At 45.9% G+C, this 20,253-nt stretch overlaps 1 protein-coding gene, 1 long non-coding RNA gene and 1 pseudogene across 2 annotated transcripts in view; all 3 read left to right on the top strand.

Annotated features, from left to right (window-relative positions):
• LOC144768132 (uncharacterized) overlaps nt 1–9,495 on the top strand; it is a 36,232-nt gene extending 26,737 nt beyond the window's left edge. The window contains exon 3 of the long non-coding RNA XR_013598480.1: nt 9,193–9,495. This is a non-coding gene — a long non-coding RNA (uncharacterized LOC144768132). The remainder of the gene's footprint in view (nt 1–9,192) is intronic.
• Nucleotides 9,496–10,031: 536 nt separating this feature from the next.
• Nucleotides 10,032–11,541, top strand: LOC144759565 (uncharacterized). Its single transcript, XM_078646490.1, has 2 exons — nt 10,032–10,054; nt 10,499–11,541. The coding sequence occupies exons 1-2, from the start codon at nt 10,032–10,034 to the stop codon at nt 11,259–11,261; spliced, it is 786 nt and encodes a 261-aa protein (XP_078502616.1). The 3' UTR covers nt 11,262–11,541.
• Nucleotides 11,542–12,669: 1,128 nt separating this feature from the next.
• The window catches only part of LOC144759581 (uncharacterized), a 57,088-nt pseudogene continuing 49,504 nt past the window's right edge, over nt 12,670–20,253 (top strand).

Consider the following 20,253-nt stretch of genomic DNA (forward strand, 5'->3'; position numbering starts at 1 on the left):
TCTTCAAGCCCTCACAGTCAAGGGGAAATGGGACACCCACCTATGAACTTGGCATATAAACCTTTTGGAATTACTGGCGATATTCCCGGCTCTGAAGTCCTTTTGCACCCTCATTCAAGGAGCTTCAGTGTTGATCCGAATGGACAACACAACAAGCATGCATTATGTGACCAAACAAGGGGGCACGAGATTCACTTTGCTATCCCTACAAGTTCAGCAAATTTGGGATTGGGTGATTCAACATCAGATCACTTTAACAGCAGTCCATGTTCCGGGGGTGTCCAACCTTCTAGTGGATTCCCTGAGCAGGTCGGTCTCGTCAAACCACAAGTGGGAACTTCATCAGCCGACGCTAGACCGCATCTTTCAGCTATGTGGACACCCCAATCTGGATTTATTCGCAACCAACCTGAACCGCAAAGGCCCATTCTATGCAAGTTGGCTTCCTCACTCATAATCGTGCGAGAATGCGTTTTTGATGAACTGGTCAAAAATATATGCTTACGCTTTTCCACCGATTCCTCAAGTCCCAAGGGTATTTTGATAAATGCGGAAATAACCCTGCCGCATTCTTCTCATAGCCTCCAGATGGCCTCGCCAGTTCTGGTTTACGGAGATCCTCCTTCTGTCGGAGTGCAATCCAATTTGGCTGCGCCCAATTTCGAATCTTCTTACTATAAACCACGGCCTGATCTGCCACCTGAATCCAACTGGCGCCTGAGCACTATGAGTTTGCTAATTTGATTATTCCTCTGGACTGCAGGGAGGTCCTCACTAACGCTAGAGCACCCTCCACTATCAAAACTTACAACTTCAAGTGGAAATGGTTCAATCTTTGGTGTGAAGCTTCAAATCCAAATTCTTCAGTTTAACTCTTAGAAGACAGAGATTCTACACTGTGCAGTAGGTAGAATCTCTCCTAAACTTCCGCTTGAGTTTTGGCAAACATCCCCTGCTACTCCATTGGCTCCCAGGAGCATGGTACGAAATCTGGGAGTCATGGTTGACAACAAATTGACATTAGAAAACTGTCAACAAAACAGGTGGAAGTGAGCATTTCGAAAAATCCTTCCGATGTTCTTTTAACAGAACAGAGCACTGATAGTCCGGAGCACCATCCTCAGTAAGCCGGACTATTGTAATGCCCCGTTACTAGAATCCCCGCAATATCTGATTGAGAGATTGCAGGGAGTACAGACCATGGCGGCCAAACTGGTACTAGTGCAACCACGCCGCTCCTCCGCCTCCCGGGCACTCTCAGATTTACACTGGCTGCCAGTCTCGCAGAGGATACGATTTAAGGCACTATGTATAGTATTTAAGGCTCCACATGGTCACGGGCCCAAATCTCTGCAGGAGAAACTGACATGGTATGTCCCTCCACGAGCACTGCGCTCCTCATCGGCTAATCTGGTGAGGGTGCCTAGAGTTAGTAAAGTCAAATCAAGATGTAGGGCCTTCAGTGCGGCAACGTCCCGCCTTTGGAATACTCTTCCGTTTGATACGAGACAAATGGACAACATCCTGCAGTTTAGAAAAAGGTTAAAAACCTGGCTCTACCCTCGAGTATGCTCCTTGGCATCCTGCTAACTCCTTCCTGGCAGGGGACACAGTCTCTCGGGCCCTAAGCTAGTCGCCTGTATCACAGCACCTGGTTACCCGTAGGGGGTCAGTTGCGCTTTACAAATTATGAAAAAATAAATGTTCACCCTGTTCACTCTACGCCAGAGCAACTTCTGCCTTTTTTCTTACAATTAGCAATATCAGGCCTCTCTCACTCTACCCTGAAGGTTTTTCTGGCTGCAATTTCCAGATTCCGGCAGGATGGCTCCAATTCTCTTTATTCTTCAAGAATTATTTAACATTTTTTCAAAGGCTTATTTCAGAAGTTCCCTCCAATTCGACGCCCGCCTCCTCCTTGGCATCTGAACATTGTGTTGGCACAACTCATGAAGTCCCCATTTGAACCCATTCGTAGGGCTGATCTTAAATTCATCTCCTGGAAGACATCACTGCTTTTAGCTCTTACTTCGAGTCAGCGAGATACAAGCTTTTACTATCAAACCACCTTTTCTTTAATTCACCAAAGACGCTGTGGCGCTCCGCATTAATCCGGCCTTAATTCCTAAAGTTCCATCTGATTTCTACCTGAATGAGCCTGTCATCTTAAAGACTTTTCCCCTAATCCACAGTTGCCAGCAGAAAAGACTTTACATTCTCTAGATGTTAAGAGATGTTTGACATTTTATTTGCAAAGAACAACCAGTATTCGTAAAACTGATCAGCTCTTCATAGCCTACGGCAGGATGCGTAATGAACCTCCAGTTGCTAAACAGACTCTTGCACGTTGGATATCTAGAGCAATTTCCTTTTGCCATCAGCAAGCAGGCAAGACACTTCCTGCAACGATTAAAGCGCTCCATACTAGAGCAGTCTCCTCTTCTACTTCTCTCTTTGCTGGTGTGCCTCTTCATCAGATTTGCAGAGCTGCGACCAAGCACTGCTGTCTGGCAGCTGCCAACAATGCTGACACTGCTGTGGGGCAAGCGGTGCTACGTAATCTTTTTAAGTAAGGTGAGCCTCTGTTTCTTACCTCCTCCTGCACACATTGTATGTATGTATATATTTCTGCTTTTGCAGATGCGCCCATGTTTACTGCTATACTGTAATATACGTATATGTATTCTCTCGTACTCCGTTTACGATTTACTTTTGGTTTACCATGCACAATTCTCAAATTACTGCTATCTACTCTGATTCAAGCATGTGAATCTATGAAAGATACCCCAATACTGGAGAAGAACATAAGTTACTTACCTGAAAACTGTGGTTCCCCAGTGTTGGTATCTTTCATAGATTCACATGCGACCCACCCACCTCCCCTCAGAGGCTCCCCTCTTCTCCTTGGCTCTTATGCCACACTTGTGCTCAAAAATCGGAGAGCCTGAGCCTCTGATGAGAAGGTTCCAGAGGGTGCTGTCCCCTGATTGGCTGGAGTTTGGACCATATCTAAGGACTTGGACAAGTTATTAAAGTGACAAGTTTTTTCCTGTTAACTTCTATGTTACAATACTTCCTATTGCTCTTTTAGCTATGCTTTTGCTATATTGCTATTTATTCTATGTACCGTGGGACTCCCACTTCGGCGACGGAGATTCAAGCATGTGAATCTATAAATGATACCAATACTGGAGAACCAAGGTTTACAGGTAAGTAACTTATGTTCATCTTCCTGATCTTCCGGAGCGGATAAAAGCAGTTAGAGACCACCGTCACAATCTGGGATTTCATAGACAGATCGCAGCGATTGTGATGCCAAGTCTTTTAGTTGATCTAGATGGTAGGGGTGGGTTTTCCAACTCAGTCGGCCACAAATTTGAGTTCCAGGGCCCACCAATTAGGATCATTTCAGTGTTGTCTGGGTTTAAATGCAGGTGGTTACTGTTCATCCAGCTACCAATATCTCACATGGTAGTTTGAAAGTTACTAACGGAGGCTGCAGACTTGTCGATTTACAAGATCAGTTGACGATCGTCAGCGTAGTTGAAAGTGCATACCTTTCTTTAGCCTAAGGTTTGAATTAGAGGATACAGATTGAAAAGGTGCGGTGACAGGGAGGAGCCCTGCGGCACCCCACAAGTCAATTTGACTTTAGAGGTAGAGAATTGGGCACAGTGAACAGCTTGAGTGCGATCCTCTTGGAAAGACGTAAGCCACTTAAGGCCCTGTATCCCTGCATTACTTACATTGTCCACCAAGAGGACGATGAAGACTCTGTAGAGGAAGGTTAGTCTCATCTCTTTCATTTGTGGGGGGAGGGTGTCATGAATACACGTGCCTCTTTTGGACATTGTTAGCCCCCACTTGTTGCCTGGAAAATATTGTGGGTTCGACTGGAAGTGCACAGAGTCCCTTCCAATCAGGCCTCCTGTGCCAGATCTCATTCCCTAAACTGTTCCCGTCATTTCCACATTGGCACCCCTTTAGCTCACATATAATTTCCTAGTAAAAGGTACCCCTGGTACTAAGTGCCTTGTGGTTAAAGAGGGTCCCTAAGGGCTGCAGCACAAATTATACCACCCTAAGGGGTCCCTCACCTAGCACATGCACACTGCAACAGCATCCTGAGTGTCTTGGTGCAGACAAAACTGAAGAGCCAACCTGTGTGCCATACCCATGAACACTGCTAGAAGGGTGTCTTACCCATATCTCAGGCAGTGAGTTAAAGTTCACAGATGTATATAGTGCGACTCATCACCCGTGATGGTTTCCAGACGCTGTCTATGGTCACGGGGTGATAAAGTGATTTGGCCAGAATCACAGGATGTTGCGCTGAAGCAGAGACTGGAACCCTGATCCCCAGTTCCTGAGTCGGCAGCTCTGGCTGCTGCACCACACCCCCCCCTCCTGTGAGGGCATATCTGCATGAAATGCCCCTGATGCCCCTGCAATATCCTAGTCGATTCCTGGATATTGTAAGTGACCAGGGAAGTCATAGTAAGTACCTAGGCTGGACACTAGTCATTATGAGTTCACCAGCTCCATGATGGCCTCACTGAAATATGTGATGTTTGGCACCAAGCATCTCAACATAATAAACTTGTGCTGATTCCAGTATCGATTATATTAAAATTGCACACAGAGGGCCCCTTAGATGGGTCCCCTGAAACCTACCAATCCTTAGTGTGGTCATTGACTGGCCTGAGCAAACCTGCTACCACCAGAGTGTGTTCTGACCTCAGGGAGAGTGCCTGCGCACTCTGAGGCTGAGAACAATGCCTTTCCTGGGTGGAGGTGTTCACGTCTCCCCTGGACAGGAAGAGTCATCCGTGGTGGGGAGCTTCAAAGGTCTTGCCTCCTTTGTAATGCGACCCCAGCCTCTCCTGTTCGAAGGAGCTGGCCTCCATCCTGTCCTCACCCCCTTTTTGGCGGCAGGACAGGCCGGAAACCTTAGATAGAATAGGAGATGTGCCCCCCTCTGACAACTCCTCCCCACGGGTGCTGGAGGCTAGGTCAAGTACACTTTTCAGTGCCCACCATCTTGAAGATGGTGGGACTTGTTCAGTTTGGGCTAGGACTGTGTCCTCCTCTCACAGAAGGTGGGCATGTTAGAGGACCTAGACAGCCCGGCAAAGGGCCCATTGGACACTACCTGTCACTTCCTTGTAACGCCCTTAAATCTAGTTTTTAGGTGGCATCCCCAGTCCATGAACTTCAGTTCCTGACCACCTAGTTCCCCCAAGCCGCTGTTACTTACCTGTAAACAGCCTCTGTCCGATTGCCCCAGTCCCTCTTCATTTGTATTGGGTTTCCAACCTTGAACTTGTACTTGCACCTGGGCGCCCACGTGCCGCTGGTGGTGCACTGTTGGTTCTGAACTGAACCGTGTACAATACGAACCTTAACTTCTGAAGAATGGTCTTTTAAGTAGATGTTGGCTATACGTATGTTGAATGTTTTCTTCACCCCATAGGTTAACATTGCAAAGTCTGAAAATTGCACTAATTGTCCACTTTTTATATTGAACAGTATTTCTATTGCAAAACGTATTTACTCAAGATGAAATTCTGTGGTTCCGCAAAATAAATGTAACCAAGTATCATTCTTAAATTGGTCTCAGATTTATTCAATGAGTGTGTGTCATTTATTGCCACTGTGTGTACAACAGTGTGTGTCATTTATTGCACCTGTGTGTACAACAAATGCTTAAAACTACCCTCACATATGTCTAACTGCTCCCCCACACTACCACAAAAGAGCATTATTATTATCTGCTTTAGCCTCTGTAAAACCTCTGGGGATCCACTGGACTCTCTGCACACTCTACCTCTTTTTGGTATAGTACAGTGAGAGCCGGCTCCCCACGCTCAAGTACTCACACACACTCAAACATAGACAGATAGACACACACACACACACACACACTCTCTCTCTCTCTCTGACACACATTCTCACACATACCCACCGTACCTCACATAAGAAACATATATTTAACTTCTAAATGACACCTTCAATTAGGACCATTAGTAAATAGGTTCTTGCAGAATTCAAAAGATCCTACTTCTGAGGATATCTGTGCAGTCATCCCCATGACAGGAAAGAAGAAATGCAAATGAAAAAAATGCTTTAGGAGGCTAAGCATTCTTAAATTAAGAAATGAATGAAAGATAAACCAGGAATAGAGAGAAACAGACAAAGAAATAAGAAAGAAAAAAAAAGAGTAAAATAAAGATAATAAAAACAAGGGAATAGAAAGTTCGAAAGAAAGAAATGAGGCTCCCATATATTATATTCAGTGGTGCTTGTAATACGGTGGCCAGGATATCCGTCACGTTTGTGTCTGAGTAACCCGTTCAGCGAACTCTAAATCAGGCTCTTAACATTTTGCAATGTTGCTGCTGTTAACTGTGCACCATTACTTCCTCAGAAGTCACGGGCAAGAGGCTCCTGGTCGCCTGTCACATACTTTTTATAATTACAAGGGTGTGACAACACCACATAACACCGCATAAACAACAAGTGCAAATTAAACCGCAGGGTTCAAATAAACCACACACACACACCGTAAGATTAAACCTGTACTAAACACACAAGCCTCAATAACAGGTAACTAATACAAAGACTGATGGACATAATGAAGCAGACCTAGAGATACATGCATAGCACAGACAAGATAAAGGTCTTGATTTAGAGTTTGGTGAGCAGGGTACTCCTTCACAAGCGTGGTGGAGTATCCCGTCCAACAAACGGATGGTCTGCCTGTAAATAGATCGGACAGCCCTTCCTCTCTAGATCAGGCTGTCTAATGTATTTTTCTCTTATTCAGGACCAACAGGGAATACCTGGCAGTCGTGGTGAGAATTTCTTTTTAAATGAATCCCACTTCCTGGGAGAAAATTAATCAGGGAGAAAATTCCAAGGGTGTGAGAGTGATTAGTTATTGGTTTTTAAAAACAAACTCCAGCTTTGGAAGCTTGTTGTTGAAAAACACAAAAGTTGGTGAATGGCTGCCTGAAACATCCCCAAGGGATCCAGAGAATTGTAGATCAACTTCCTATAGATGGTTGAGATTGCTTTTTCGTCAGTGGATTAGTTAGCAGCTGGTCCTCCAGTAGGGATGCATCAGGCAACTTCCCCCCTTCCCAGATGTGACCTTGCATAGCGTGACCCACCTGCAAATGTAAGAACCGTTTTTAGTCACCTAATTTATACTTTTGTTGTAGGATCGTGAAGGACACAAGTGCCTGTCCCCTCCACACATCGTCCGGCCGCTCTAAGCTAACCAATCCCCATTTTCTGAAGCCCTGCAATTCTCCCACTGCACTTAAGAGATCACCATCATACAGTGGAGTAATTTCAGTCAGCTTACCTTCTCAGCCTAAACACTTGGTAGCCTCTCTCCACACCCTTACCACTGTTTGGGTATGAGTAGATATGGTGCACTCATACTTTCTTCAATACAGCACCGGGGTGAGGTAACCTCTCTTGCCCATGGCCAATTGATCTACCCGGTAAGCAGGATCCTCGCGGTCCGCAAAAACCCAGTTGTTGACTGCCACCAACTGCGTGACCCAGTTATACTTGAGAATGCTCCGGACCGCCAGTCCACCTTAATCTCCCCTCTATACCTTACTAAGCACGAAGTGCAACCATCCCACAACAGGAGCCAAAGTTCTCAGTTTACCTTTTGAAAGTAAATATCTGGTGGGATCTTAAAGGACGTTTTTTGCACGATGTACAGGAGACCCTGGAGGGTATTCACTTTAAATAGGGCAACTCGGCCCAGTAAGGAGAGCGGGAGCGCCTGCAAGTGTGGGGCATCCCAGCGAAGCCAGTCTAATTTCTGGAGTATGTTCCTGTCTGTGGCTCCCTTGTAATAAACACGCCCAAATATTTATGGTTTAAATCTTTATTAATTTTTAGACAGAAGAAAAACAGGACCCCCAGTCCCACGACAGAATGCAAAGGAGACCACAAGGTCGCAATTTTTAACATTACCACAGGCAAGAAGCATGGAGCGGGTCGACAGAATCAACAAGAGAAGAACAAATAAAGAATTTCCCAAACTAACCCCCCACCCGCCCCACCCGCCCCTTGTCCACCGAAAAACGTAAAATTGGAAGGGATAAAGGGGAAGGCTACGCCCTGATCAGCGTCGTCTTGTATAAATTTTCATGGAACTGTCACTAGGAGTCTGCGTGTCTGGGAGACGCAGTAGTCGAAGATATCTGGGGCATGTCAACTCTCGAAATTCGGATACCAGGAGGGTCAAGAAGGGTCACCACAACTCAGGGAACTCCGACCCCCTACCAGCCAGTGTGAGTGTGAATTTCTCCATACCCAGTATCATCCAAAGCCGTTGAAGCCAGCCGGAGAGTGTAGGGATTTGGGCGGTGCGCCAGGGGATCAAGATGTTCTGCCAGGCCTCCCCTATGGCAATCACTATTAGTCGTCCCCTTCGGGATTTAAGTGGATTCATCAATGGGTTAGGCAGGCCCAGGAGGATATAAGAGGGAAAACGAGGGAGCCGAGTTTCTAAGTGAAGATCTATTTCATCCAGTACTTGGGACCAGTATGGCTGTATGTGGGTGCAACTCCAGAGGATGTGTTCCAATGTTCCTTTCTCCCCGCACTCCTTCCAACAACAGATCGCTACATCGAGGGTCAAAGCGATTCACGCGCTCCGGCGTATAGTACCAGTTAGTAACTATCTGACACATGAAAGTATGCCTTAATTTCATTGCCCTTGATTCATACTCTGGACTTGAGGGATAGGTCTAGGCATAGTCCTTGCAACACACTATAGATTTGCGTGCGGCAGAGGCCAGAACTCAAAAGTCACGGTACCAGATACAAGTAGGTGGTAACTCAGGGCAGGGGAAAACACCTGTTTTCCGTGGGAGGGAAATTCCCATCTCAAAAATCTACATTAAAAATAAATTAATAGTATTCTTTTTTAAATATCTGTTTGGTGCCAGTCCATATGACTTTAATATCTGCCTTTGGGGTTCTATGTTACAAGTCCATAGGGTACATGTATCCTTTGTGAGCTTAATAAAATATTGGAAATTCTACAAATCGTCACTCCTACATCCAAGTACTCTCAGGCTACCATTCTACACTCTGCTTGTAAATTATTTTTGTGGAAATTTACATGTATTATGCATTAACTATTTAATTTTAATACTATAGGTGATTGAAATTACGGACGAAGAAAGCAAGATTTAGCACCAGGCAACTGAATGTTAGTGCCATAAGAAGGATTATTTTGAAAAGCTGAAGGACATCCAGCATTCTAAGTTTAAACAATTTCCAGAATCTAGGTGTGGCGAGAAAGTGGGAGCTGAGGAAAGTACTATATCTGTAAGTGAAGTCTCTAATTTAGCATTTCATTAACACAGAGCAAAGCCATATCTGTGCACACAGCATCAGAAATAATCCCAGAAAGACCAATCACAGCATCCTCATCTGAAATATTATCAGAAAGACAAACTACCTCAGCATGACAGAATAACTTTCATCTAAAGCATCATGTAATTTCAGAGAGGAAGCACACACTGCATAAAAGAAAGATATAACAAAAGGTTTCTTCTGTAAACCATCAAAGAAATGACTCTTAATGAAGAATACTAAGCTGACACGTTAACAACCAAAAGATTGGAAAATCGCCTCTGTTCAACAACCATTTTTAACCAGTTACACAAGTTTGAGACTATCTGCCTCGGGATATAACACCTCGACCCACTCTGCTCTGGCGAAGACCTTAAAAATCCACCACTTTATTGTTTTCATGACTATCTCAGATTGTTTCTTTTTTAATGTGTACTGTTCTGTAATGCTATGTAAATCGCCTCAACATTATGTGTTGTGCAGGAGTGATTTGTAAAAACTGATTAAATGAGCATCGTTGCGCTATAGCTAATGTAAATAAATCCTCGTCTTCAGAACTACACCTTACACCAAACATAGAAAGGGTAAAATTAACTGATGTTCTGCGACTGGTGAGCCACAATAGTACTGTGCATGATCTAATGTTCTCACTTACTGCCATTAGGTCAGTGTAAAAAGGTACTTCTCAGTTTAATCATTAAATATCAGACTAACACCTTATCACTGCACTATAAGAATAGTTTTGAGAAAAACTTCAGTCACAAAATAAGTTGCTGCCAGAGAGGCTATAACCAAAAGACTATTATCTGCTAGAAACATTTCGACAGGTGTTACAGGGCTGCTTCTAGACATATTTTGCTCAATTAAAGTGTTAAGAAGATTACACACAATTTCTTTTAGAGATAAATACTGAACATTATCTAAACAAGCCCGACTCTAAAATCGGGTTCACTCGTACCGTGGCATATAAGCAAGAGAAAACTAAATGTAACGCTAGTAATACACCTTATAAAAACACGTGCTGTGAGAACAAATTCAGTGTTCAAACCCACCTCAATCAAAGCAAAATAACCCAAGTTGGGGAAATAAGTTACCTGTGCCAAAAAAGATTCAGCCATCAATCTCATCTCACTGAATTTGAGAGAATGCACACTGGGAAAAACCTCTCTCAGTGCTCAGAGTGCCAAAAAAGTTTCAGCAGTAAATCATATCTCACTGAGCATATGAGAATCCACACTGGGGAAAAACCTTATCAGTGCTCTGAATGCCAGAAAAGGTTTAGTATTAAACGGAGTCTATATCGACATGCATTAACCCACTCTGTGGAAAACCCTTATCAGTGCTCTGAATGCCCAAAACATTTCAAACTTAAATCATTTCTAACTGCACATTTGAGATTCCACACTGGGGAAAAACCTTATCAGTGCTCTGAATGCCAGAAATGTTTCATTGACAAAAACAGCCTCAAACGGCATACAAAAACCCACACTGGGGAAAAACCTTATCAGTGCTCTGAATGCCAGAAATATTACAATGCAAAATGCCATCTCACTCAGCATATAAGAACCCACACTGGGGAAAAACCTTATCACTGCATTGAATGCGACAAATGTTTCAGAGACAAACCCAGTCTCACTCAGCATATAAGAACCCACACTGGGGAAAAACCTTATCAGTGCTCTGAATGCCAGAAATGTTTCTGTGACAAAGGAAGACTCACTAAACATACTAGGACCCACACTGGGGAAAAACCTTATCAGTGCATTGAATGCGACAAATGTTTCAGTGACAAACGCAGTCTCACTCGGCATATAAGAACCCACACTGGGGAAGAACCTTATCAGTGCTGTGAATGCCAGAAATGTTTGTGACAAAAGAAAACTCACTAAACATACTAGGACCCACACTGGGGAAAACCCTTATCAGTGCATTGAATGCGACAAATGTTTCAGTGACAAACGCAATCTCACTCACCATATAAGAACCCACACTGGGGAAAAACCTTATAGGTGCTCTGAATGCCAGATATGTTTCAGTGAAAAAAGACGTCTCATTCAGCATATAAGAACCCACACTGGGGAAAAACCTTATCAGTGCTCCGAATGCCAAAAATGTTTCAGCCAAAAATCTAGTCTCACTGCACATGTGAAAATCCACACTGGGGAAAAACATTATCAGTGCTCTAAATGTCAGAAAAGATTCAGAGGTAGAGATGGTTACATGCACCATAAGAAAACTCACCATCAAAAATGATTCAGTGCTACGAATGCCAGAAAAGCATCCATTTTAAACGCAATCTCACAGTACATGAGCAGACGCACACAGGGAAAAAACATTACCAATGTTGTGAATGCCAGAAATTCCTATTTAATAGGCACAGCCTCACTAACCATAAGCGACTCCATACTGATGAAAAACCTTATGAGTGCTCTGAATGCCAGAAAAGCTGCAGAGAAAAACGATATCTCACCATGAGAAACTCCACACTGGAGAAAATCCTTATGCCATAAAAGCTTGAATCTGAAAGATAGTGTTACGCTTCATGAGAGATCCCACTCTGGGGAAAAACCTTATGAGTGCTCGAAATGCAAGCAAAGTTTTGGTTACAAATTACTTCTCACTTGTCATGAGCAAACTCACACGGGAGAAAAAAGCCTTGTGTGTTCTGAATGTCAGATAAGGTTTAGTCTTGAATACAATGTCATTTCACAAGAGAGAATTCACACTGGACTAAAGCCTTATAGAGGAGGGGAAAGCCAGAAACGTTATATGTTATGTTATGTTAAGGGGGAGCTTATAAAGCGCTCTGTCACCGTGGGTTTCCTGGCGCTGGTCTGATACTGAAAAAGGGGAAAGGAATTAACCAGATTGTGGGAAAAGCCACGTTTTTAAAGATTTACGGAATTGGATGAGCGAGTTAGAAAATTTAAGTGAGGGAGGAAGAGAATTCCAGAATTTGGGGGCTAGGAGTGCAAATCTCCGGCCACCGATTCTGCAGAGTTTAGAAGAAGGAACAACCAGAAGACGGAGGTGAGAAGATCTGAGGTTACGTGAGGGGCAATAAGGGCTGATAAGGGATTTCAAGAAGTCAGGACAGGGGCCGGTTAGAGATTTAAAAGTGAGGCAGCCGATCTTGAAGGCTGCCCTCGAAGAGACAGAAAGCCAGTGTAGTTTGGTGAGAAGAGGTTTGTCGGATTGCCATTTCGGAGTCCCGAAGGCCAGTCTCGCCGCTTGGTTCTGGACGATCTGAAGTCTAGAAAGAAGGGCCTTAGGTAGACCATGATAGAGAGAATTCGAGAAATCCAAGCGGGAGAGGACAAGAGCCATAATGACTTGAATCAGGGCTTCGGGAGTCAAAAGGTAGGCCACCTTTCTGATCCTGCGCAGCTGATACATGCAGGAAGAGACCACCATCCCTATTTGGGGTTTAAGGGATAGCTCGGAGTCAATGATGACCCCGAGGCTCTTTACTGACGCCATGGGAGTTGGGGAAGGGCCGAGGTCTACCGGCCAAAAATGCGGGCCCCAATGGGTGGAGCTCTTGCCGGGGAGAAGGAGCTCCGTCTTCCCGGGGTTTAATTTAAGTTGGTTCTGGCTCATCCACTGAAGAATGTGGACCATAACCGCCTGGAAATTAGAGATAGCAGAAAGAGAATCAAGAGGAAAGATGAGTTGCAGGTCGTCAGCGTAGTTGAAGACGGTGACGTCCCACTGCCTCAGAGAAAAAAGAAGAGGTTGAAGATACAGGTTGAAAAGAAGAGGAGATAAGGAGGAGCCCTGAGGGACCCCGCAGAGTGAACGCTCCCTAGGTGCCCTAAAAGTACCCAGGCTGACTGTCTGAGACCTCCCAGTCAGGAAGGATTTGACCCAGGCCAGCGCCAGGCCCTGGATGCCGGCCTGCTCGACACGGTGGAGAAGGATGTTATGGTCCACCGTGTCGAAGGCGGCCGACAGGTCTAAAAGAACCAGGGCCTGAGGGGTGCCCCTGTCCACGCCGGCTCTAAGAGCATCCAACACGGCCAAGATTACTACCTCCGTGGAGTGGCCGGGTCTAAAACCGGCCTGGTTGGCTTCGAGGAAGTTGGAGCTCTCGATGAACTGGGAGAGACAGGCGGTGACGTGGGCTTCCAGAATTTTGGCGAAGTAGGGCAGAAGGGAGATAGGCCGGTAATTCGCCAAGGCTGCGGGGTCGGCTCCAGGTTTCTTCAGTAGAGGCACCAGAATGGCTGCCTTGAAAGAGCTAGGCACCGAGCCGGAGGAGAGAGAGGAGTTCAACAGAGAAAGAATATTGTCAGGAAGAGAGAGACATATGTCCCGTAGTATGGAGGGTGGACAACAGTCGTCCGGAGAGCTGGATTTAACCCGAGCGGCCAGTGTGGCCAGAGATTTTGAATCTAGAGGGGGGAGATGTGTGAAGGAGAGGGCATTAGGAGGGGGAGAGACAGAGTCAGTGCCAGGAGAGGTGGCCGGAATAGTGTCCCTGATCATAACAATTTTCTCTAAGAAAAACGTACTGAGAGCATTGCATGACTCCTGTGTAGGAGCCTGGGTCGGGAGCGTCCTGGAGTCGGAGGTAAATTCGTCAAGGACTCTGAAAATCTCCTTTGATTTACAAGGGGCAGATAACATTTTATTAGAGGCATAGGCTGTTTTGGCCGCGGCGATGGCTTTTTTGTATTTATTGCGAGCGGCCACATAGGTGTCTCTGCTCGTGGAGCAGTAGGTTCTTCTCCACTTGCGCTCCAATTGGCGTAGCTCCAGATGTTGGGTTTTTAGTTGGAGGTCAAACCATTTATGGGAGTTACTGTGCCGCGAACGGGGAAACTTGGTAAGCGGAGCAAAGATATCGCTAGCTGACGTAAGCCAGTGAGAGATGTTACCGTCTAGCTCATCGGTACGGGTATCGCTAGGAAGGGAGGGGCAGGAATGAGACAGATGAGAGAGAAATTCAGAGGAGTCGACAGCCCTCCACTTGCGGGCGACACCACCCTCCAGAGGGGGGGCCCTGATGTTATCATTGACTGAGATTGTAGTCTCGATCAGGGAGTGGTCAGACCACACACAAGGAGTGATCTGCGGGCAAGAGGACTTCACCCCATGAATCCAGATGTGGTCGAGGATATGGCCACCGCTATGTGTGGGGAGCTTAAGAAGTTGTGTAAAATTTAGGCTCGAGAGAGTCTCAAATAGCTCAGTGGCATGCGGCCCGGCATCCTTGTGTTGGAACCAGTAATTAAAGTCGCCAAAAATGGCGACACGAGAAGTGGAGGTGATGAGATTGGCAACTGCTCAGTGAAGGATGAGGGGAAGGAGGGCATAGGGAGAGGGGGGCGGTAGAGAATTATGACAGTGACTGCACCCACCTCAGTTCCTAGGCTGAGGACCAGGTTATCCACTTCGGGGAGGATCAAAGAGGCGGTAGCGATGATTTTTAAGTTCTTGCGTATAACTGCTGCCACCCCACCACCGGAGCGGCCCCCAGGGCGATTGGCATTCAGCAGATAATAATCAGGGGGTAATGCCGCCAGGATATCCGGGAGGGAGTCATCGGTGAGCCATGTTTCAGATAATAGAAGAACATCGGGATTCTCAGCCGAGAGTAGGAGGAAGATGTCAGTTTGGTGTCTTACAAGGGAACGAGTATTAAGGTATAGTATTCGTATGTGAGATTCGCAAGGGGTGGGTGGAGTGTGTAGCGCGTCCGATCCCAAATGGGAAGAAATGTTCCCCGTGATTCCCAGTGAGGAAATGCAAGCTTTAACATCGGGCGAGAGGGGGCATGGATAGAATTGTAGGCTCTTTAAAGCAGAAGGAGTGTAAAAGATCGCGGCTGCAGCGTCCCTGGCCCCTGGGCCCGGCCGGCCGCGGACGGGCGCAGACGGGCTTGACTCAGGCGCAACTCCGGCCCGCCTACGACGCGCCCGCTGCGCTCGTCCGCTGCGCTGACGCATGAGGGAAGTTTAAATAGGCTGATGACGAGGGGGGTGTGGCGAAGATGGATCTCGCCGACCAACCCTACCCAAGATGGCGCCCACGGCCGCTGGGGAGCACCGTTAAGCGGTGAGGCCACGGCGGGTGGCTTGGCAACTAGAGAGGTGGCAAGCCGATTGAAAGGTGAGAGGCGCTGCTAGTAGTCAGCAGGGCAGATTTGGAAATGATTTTAAAAATAATGTCAACCGCTTGTAATCAGCGGGACAGGAGTCAGGAAGCTAGATTACACTGCTCGCAGTCAGCAGGGTGAGACAAGAGTATTAAAATTAAATTGCAGTAACAGACGCGCGCAAGCCCTCTGCCACCGGGCTGCTAGCGGTCACTGGAGGAGACAAGGAGTAAAACCTAAATAGGCTGATGACGAGGGGGGTGTGGCGAAGATGGATCTCGCCGACCAACCCTACCCAAGATGGCGCCCACGGCCGCTGGGGAGCACCGTTAAGCGGTGAGGCCACGGCGGGTGGCTTGACAACTAGAGAGGTGGCAAGCAGATTGAAAGGTGAGAGGCGCTGCTAGTAGTCAGCAGGGCAGATTTGGAAATGATTTTAAAAATAATGTCAACCGCTCGTAATCAGCGGGACAGGAGTCAGGAAGCTAGATTACACTGCTCGCAGTCAGCAGGGTGAGACAAGAGTATTAAAATTAAATTGCAGTAACAGACGCGCGCAAGCCCTCTGCCACCGGGCTGCTAGCGGTCACTGGAGGAGACAAGGAGTAAAACCTAAATAGGCTGATGACGAGGGGGGTGTGGCGAAGATGGATCTCGCCGACCAACCCTACCCAAGATGGCGCCCACGGCCGCTGGGGAGCACCGTTAAGCGGTGAGGCCACGGCGGGTGGCTTGGCAACTAGAGAGGTGGCAAGCCGATTGAAAGGTGAGAGGCGCTGCTAGTAGTCAGCAGGGCAGATTTGGAAATGATTTTAAAAATAATGTCAACCGCTCGTAATCAGCGGGACAGGAGTCAGGAAGCTAGATTACACTGCTCGCAGTCAGCAGGGTGAGACAAGAGTATTAAAATTAAATTGCAGTAACAGACGCGCGCAAGCCCTCTGCCACCGGGCTGCTATACTGAGTTATACTGAGTTATACTCAGAAAGGAGATTTCACTAAACATGAGAAATGCATCCACATGAGGTGAAAAGTGAGGCGTATCTTGAGTTGCAGAAAAGCTTCTAACAACCTTACTTTACATGAGAGAGCACATGTTGTAGTTGCAATAGGATTCATCAAGAAACTCTTGCAGGATAACTTAGGCTGCCCGCATGCAACCTCCAAAGAAATTTCAGGTCTTGAAAATGTTTTAATTGTAACAGAATCCACAATTTAAGTATCTGAAAGTTACAAAACTCTCAAGGTCTTTACTTCACACAGAGAAGTGTTAGTACTTGCAAAAATCAACTAATTACCAAAAAATTCACAATATTAATGCCTTAAATTTTCTCCACCCAAAAGGTTTCTACTCACCCTTGTTTCTTAACATATGACTGAAATCTATATTTTCATGATAAGATTAAACCTAGGCGGTGTTCCTCAATGAAGAACTCCGCGAAGTGTAAAAAAACACTCCGCCGCTCTACGTGGAGTTCTACGAGCAGCATAGTGTTTTAGGGTCATGCCGTTCGTGGTGATTTTGATCTCCGATTGTTTGTCATGCCCTGTAAAATTAATCGTGAATGGCATCATGTGCAGCGCAAGAGGGTGCAGCTGCTTTACTCGAGCGGCAGCTTTGTTAATGCGAAGGAAGGTTTCTCAACGCGAGTGCTAGTGACCTGCCGCGACCTTTTGCGTTGAGAAATCTGACAACGAATCTCGCCAGGAAGTGGATTTTGCTCACCAACTAGACCTTGGCGAGCGCGAGCAAGGAAAATCTCATCAGGAGGTGGATTTTCCTCGCTCCAGTACATGACGTTGAAGAGCGCGAGCGTGAAAAAAAACCTTGCTACGCTCCACGGTGCAGAGTTTTTAGGAACTCCGCGAGCTCCGCGGAGTACGCGAAACTCTGCAAGCGGAATTCACCACCCGGAATTAGATAATATACAACAGCAGGAAAACATAACAAACCAGTTACTTGCCTTCGGTAACGCTCTTCCTGGTGGATACTGCTTTACCTACAGATTCCTTACCGTGTGAATATTCCCCACACGCCAGACTGGATCCTCAAACTTTAAAGTAGCCCTGCTGCACGCAGTAGGAAACATCATGCAGCTCAGTGTCACATCATTCTGCTCCAGAAGTGACAAGCGTAGACGCACAGAAGCACTTCCCATGTGCACTGTGAATAACTACAGAGGTCTATGAGTTCATTATCTCACTGGTCTGTATCACATATGCAGGCCCTGGGCAGATATTAATTCACCATTTTTATCAAGATTAGAATTCAGATGAGGCCTTTTCAATTCCAAAAATTCTAATTGTGTTCTCAGCAGCAAGTGTATGTATAAATCGTTGAGTGATGACTGCGAAGTGCTAAAGTTGAAAGTGATATGATAATAAAACAGTCCGATCCACATTTTGCACACAGAAACAGGGGTGTAAATACTTTTGTACAATACAAGTTATGCAAAGGCGATTCTTAGAAGATATCATTTATATGAAATAGTCCCTGTATAGTCAATGTTTCAACCGTTCCAGTTAATTACCATGGTCTTATCAGGATGGTATATCGCCGCTTCTCCAATATGATTCTCAACTATATTCAATACAACTGAGTAAGGATTCTTCTGTATTTCGGGGCAGCGTACCTGGGAGGAAGTCAAATTCAACTAAGCAGTTCCAGGGCCCGTTCGTCGGACCAAACAACTGCAGCCAGTGAATCCTCGGCTCGCTGTCAAACAAGTTCAAGTGTGACTCTTCCTGATGAGACCATCGTCATTGACTGTCTTGTCTGTGATAAGTTGCACCAGCCATCCTGTGATGGTGGGCAGGAAGACATTCACCGCCAAGTGAAATGCTCGCAACTCCAACAGCTTGTTGTGGAGTTGGGTCTCTGCCGGTGACGAGGGTTCCCTAGTCTCTGTCTCCCATATGGCCGTCCCATCCCAGAAGTAATACATCCGTCGCCACTGTTAAGTCTGGGTGGAATAGGGAGAGGGGTCTGCCACTGGCATAATCTAATTCACCGGAGAAAATGTTGGGTACGGCCTACAATAGGGTGAGTAAGTGTCTGGAGGGACACAAAGAGGTTTTGCAGCTGCATCAGTTGTAGCAGCAGGTCCCTCGGTGGCATGATGTCCCGGACTTTGCCTTTATGTGCTATGGCTTTGAAAGAACTGGGAGACCTGTTGGGTTTGCAGCAGGGTCTGGCGCTGGCAGTATTGAAAAACCCTACAGTAACCAAAAGGGGACGAGATTTGTGATGAAATTGCGTGGCGGAGGCAGACAGACCAAAGGAATCTGCCTGGGGCCTAGTCCACTTTCTTGCTTAAAAGGCGAGACCCATCGAATAGCTTGTCCATTAACGATGCTCGGGTTTCTTTAGAGAACAATATATACCTAATCTTGGCAATGCACTGTAGTTCTACACTCATGCCAATCGCCTGACCCAAGCAATAGGCTATGTCCAAGTCACAACATAGTACAAACTTTGCTGCAACACATCTATCCTGAATAGCTTGTGTTCGCCTGCAGAATTTGGGCCACTGTTTCCCACAGGGCATGATTATATTTGGGAGCATTGTCATTGAGACCCTCCAGGATTTAGCGATGTGTCAAAAAAATCGCCAGTGAATGCAACCTCGTCCTTACATTGATCCAGTGCTCGCCAATGGGCCAATAAAAGGAGGAGTCTCAGCAGCAGGCAAGTGATGTGTTCTTTGTTTATTTACTCCTCACCGGCCTGCCTGCTGTTTTGCATTCATCTGGAGGGCTTCGGACTCCCCCACCAGACAGTAGGACCTCAACTTGCACATTGTTACCAGTCAGTTTGTCAATTAGGGCCTTTTAGATTGAAGACTAACCATCTGTCTGCGCCTTCCGCGCCATGGTACTCCTATGATCTCAAGAAATGTAAAAGAAAATGTAGGCACCAATAACAATTTTGGAGGAAGAGTAACAGCCTATTGTTCAACACAGTTAAATCACTTTCATCATTTGGTTATAAAAATTTAGCAACTCCCAGCCAAAAAGCTGTGATGAACTAGCCGAATTCTTTTTTCCAAAGTAAATAAAATATTCCTGATTTTAAGATAACACCAGATAATCTTCAGGGAAAGATATAGTGGAGTAACGTACGGTGAATAAACTAACTTACCATTTCCTGGTAATGAGTACATTCACCCCACTTTCTGAAGAGAAAGTATCTAATCTTATTAGCACTATGAAATGTGGAGCCCCTGCAGATTCTTGCCCTCCATCCGGTTTCATCTACCATTTCTGCTCAGCTCACTTTGTTATTACAGTGGTGCTCAAGTCCGTCTTTTTTCCAGATGCTTAGAAAAAGGCATCGATTTTGCCACTTCTAAAGACTCTTTCCCTCGATCCCTCAGATGTAAAGAACTACAGATCCAAATTGGTCCTTCCACTTCCTTATGAAATGTTAGAAAAGGCCATGAATCAGGAGATCACCACCTTTTTTGAAAATACTGACTGTCTGGATCCTACTCAACATGAGTTTAGACCCTAATACTGTACAGAGCCAACCTTAGCGGCAGTAACTGAAGAGATCAGATCCATTGTGGATAGAGGAGATTAATGCAGCCTTGATCCTATTGGATCTTTCGGACACATTTAATACAGTTAACCATTTCTCTTTGGTAAGCCGTTTAGAAAGTGTAAGCATCTACGGTACTGCTCTCAAACTGACCAGGTTCTTTTTGTCAAACAGAGGGCAATTGGTATCTTTGGAAGATTTGACCTCTGCCCCATTTTCACTT

Source organism: Lissotriton helveticus, chromosome 1_1, assembly GCF_964261635.1.
Source record: "Lissotriton helveticus chromosome 1_1, aLisHel1.1, whole genome shotgun sequence".
Taxonomy (NCBI): domain Eukaryota; kingdom Metazoa; phylum Chordata; class Amphibia; order Caudata; family Salamandridae; genus Lissotriton; species Lissotriton helveticus.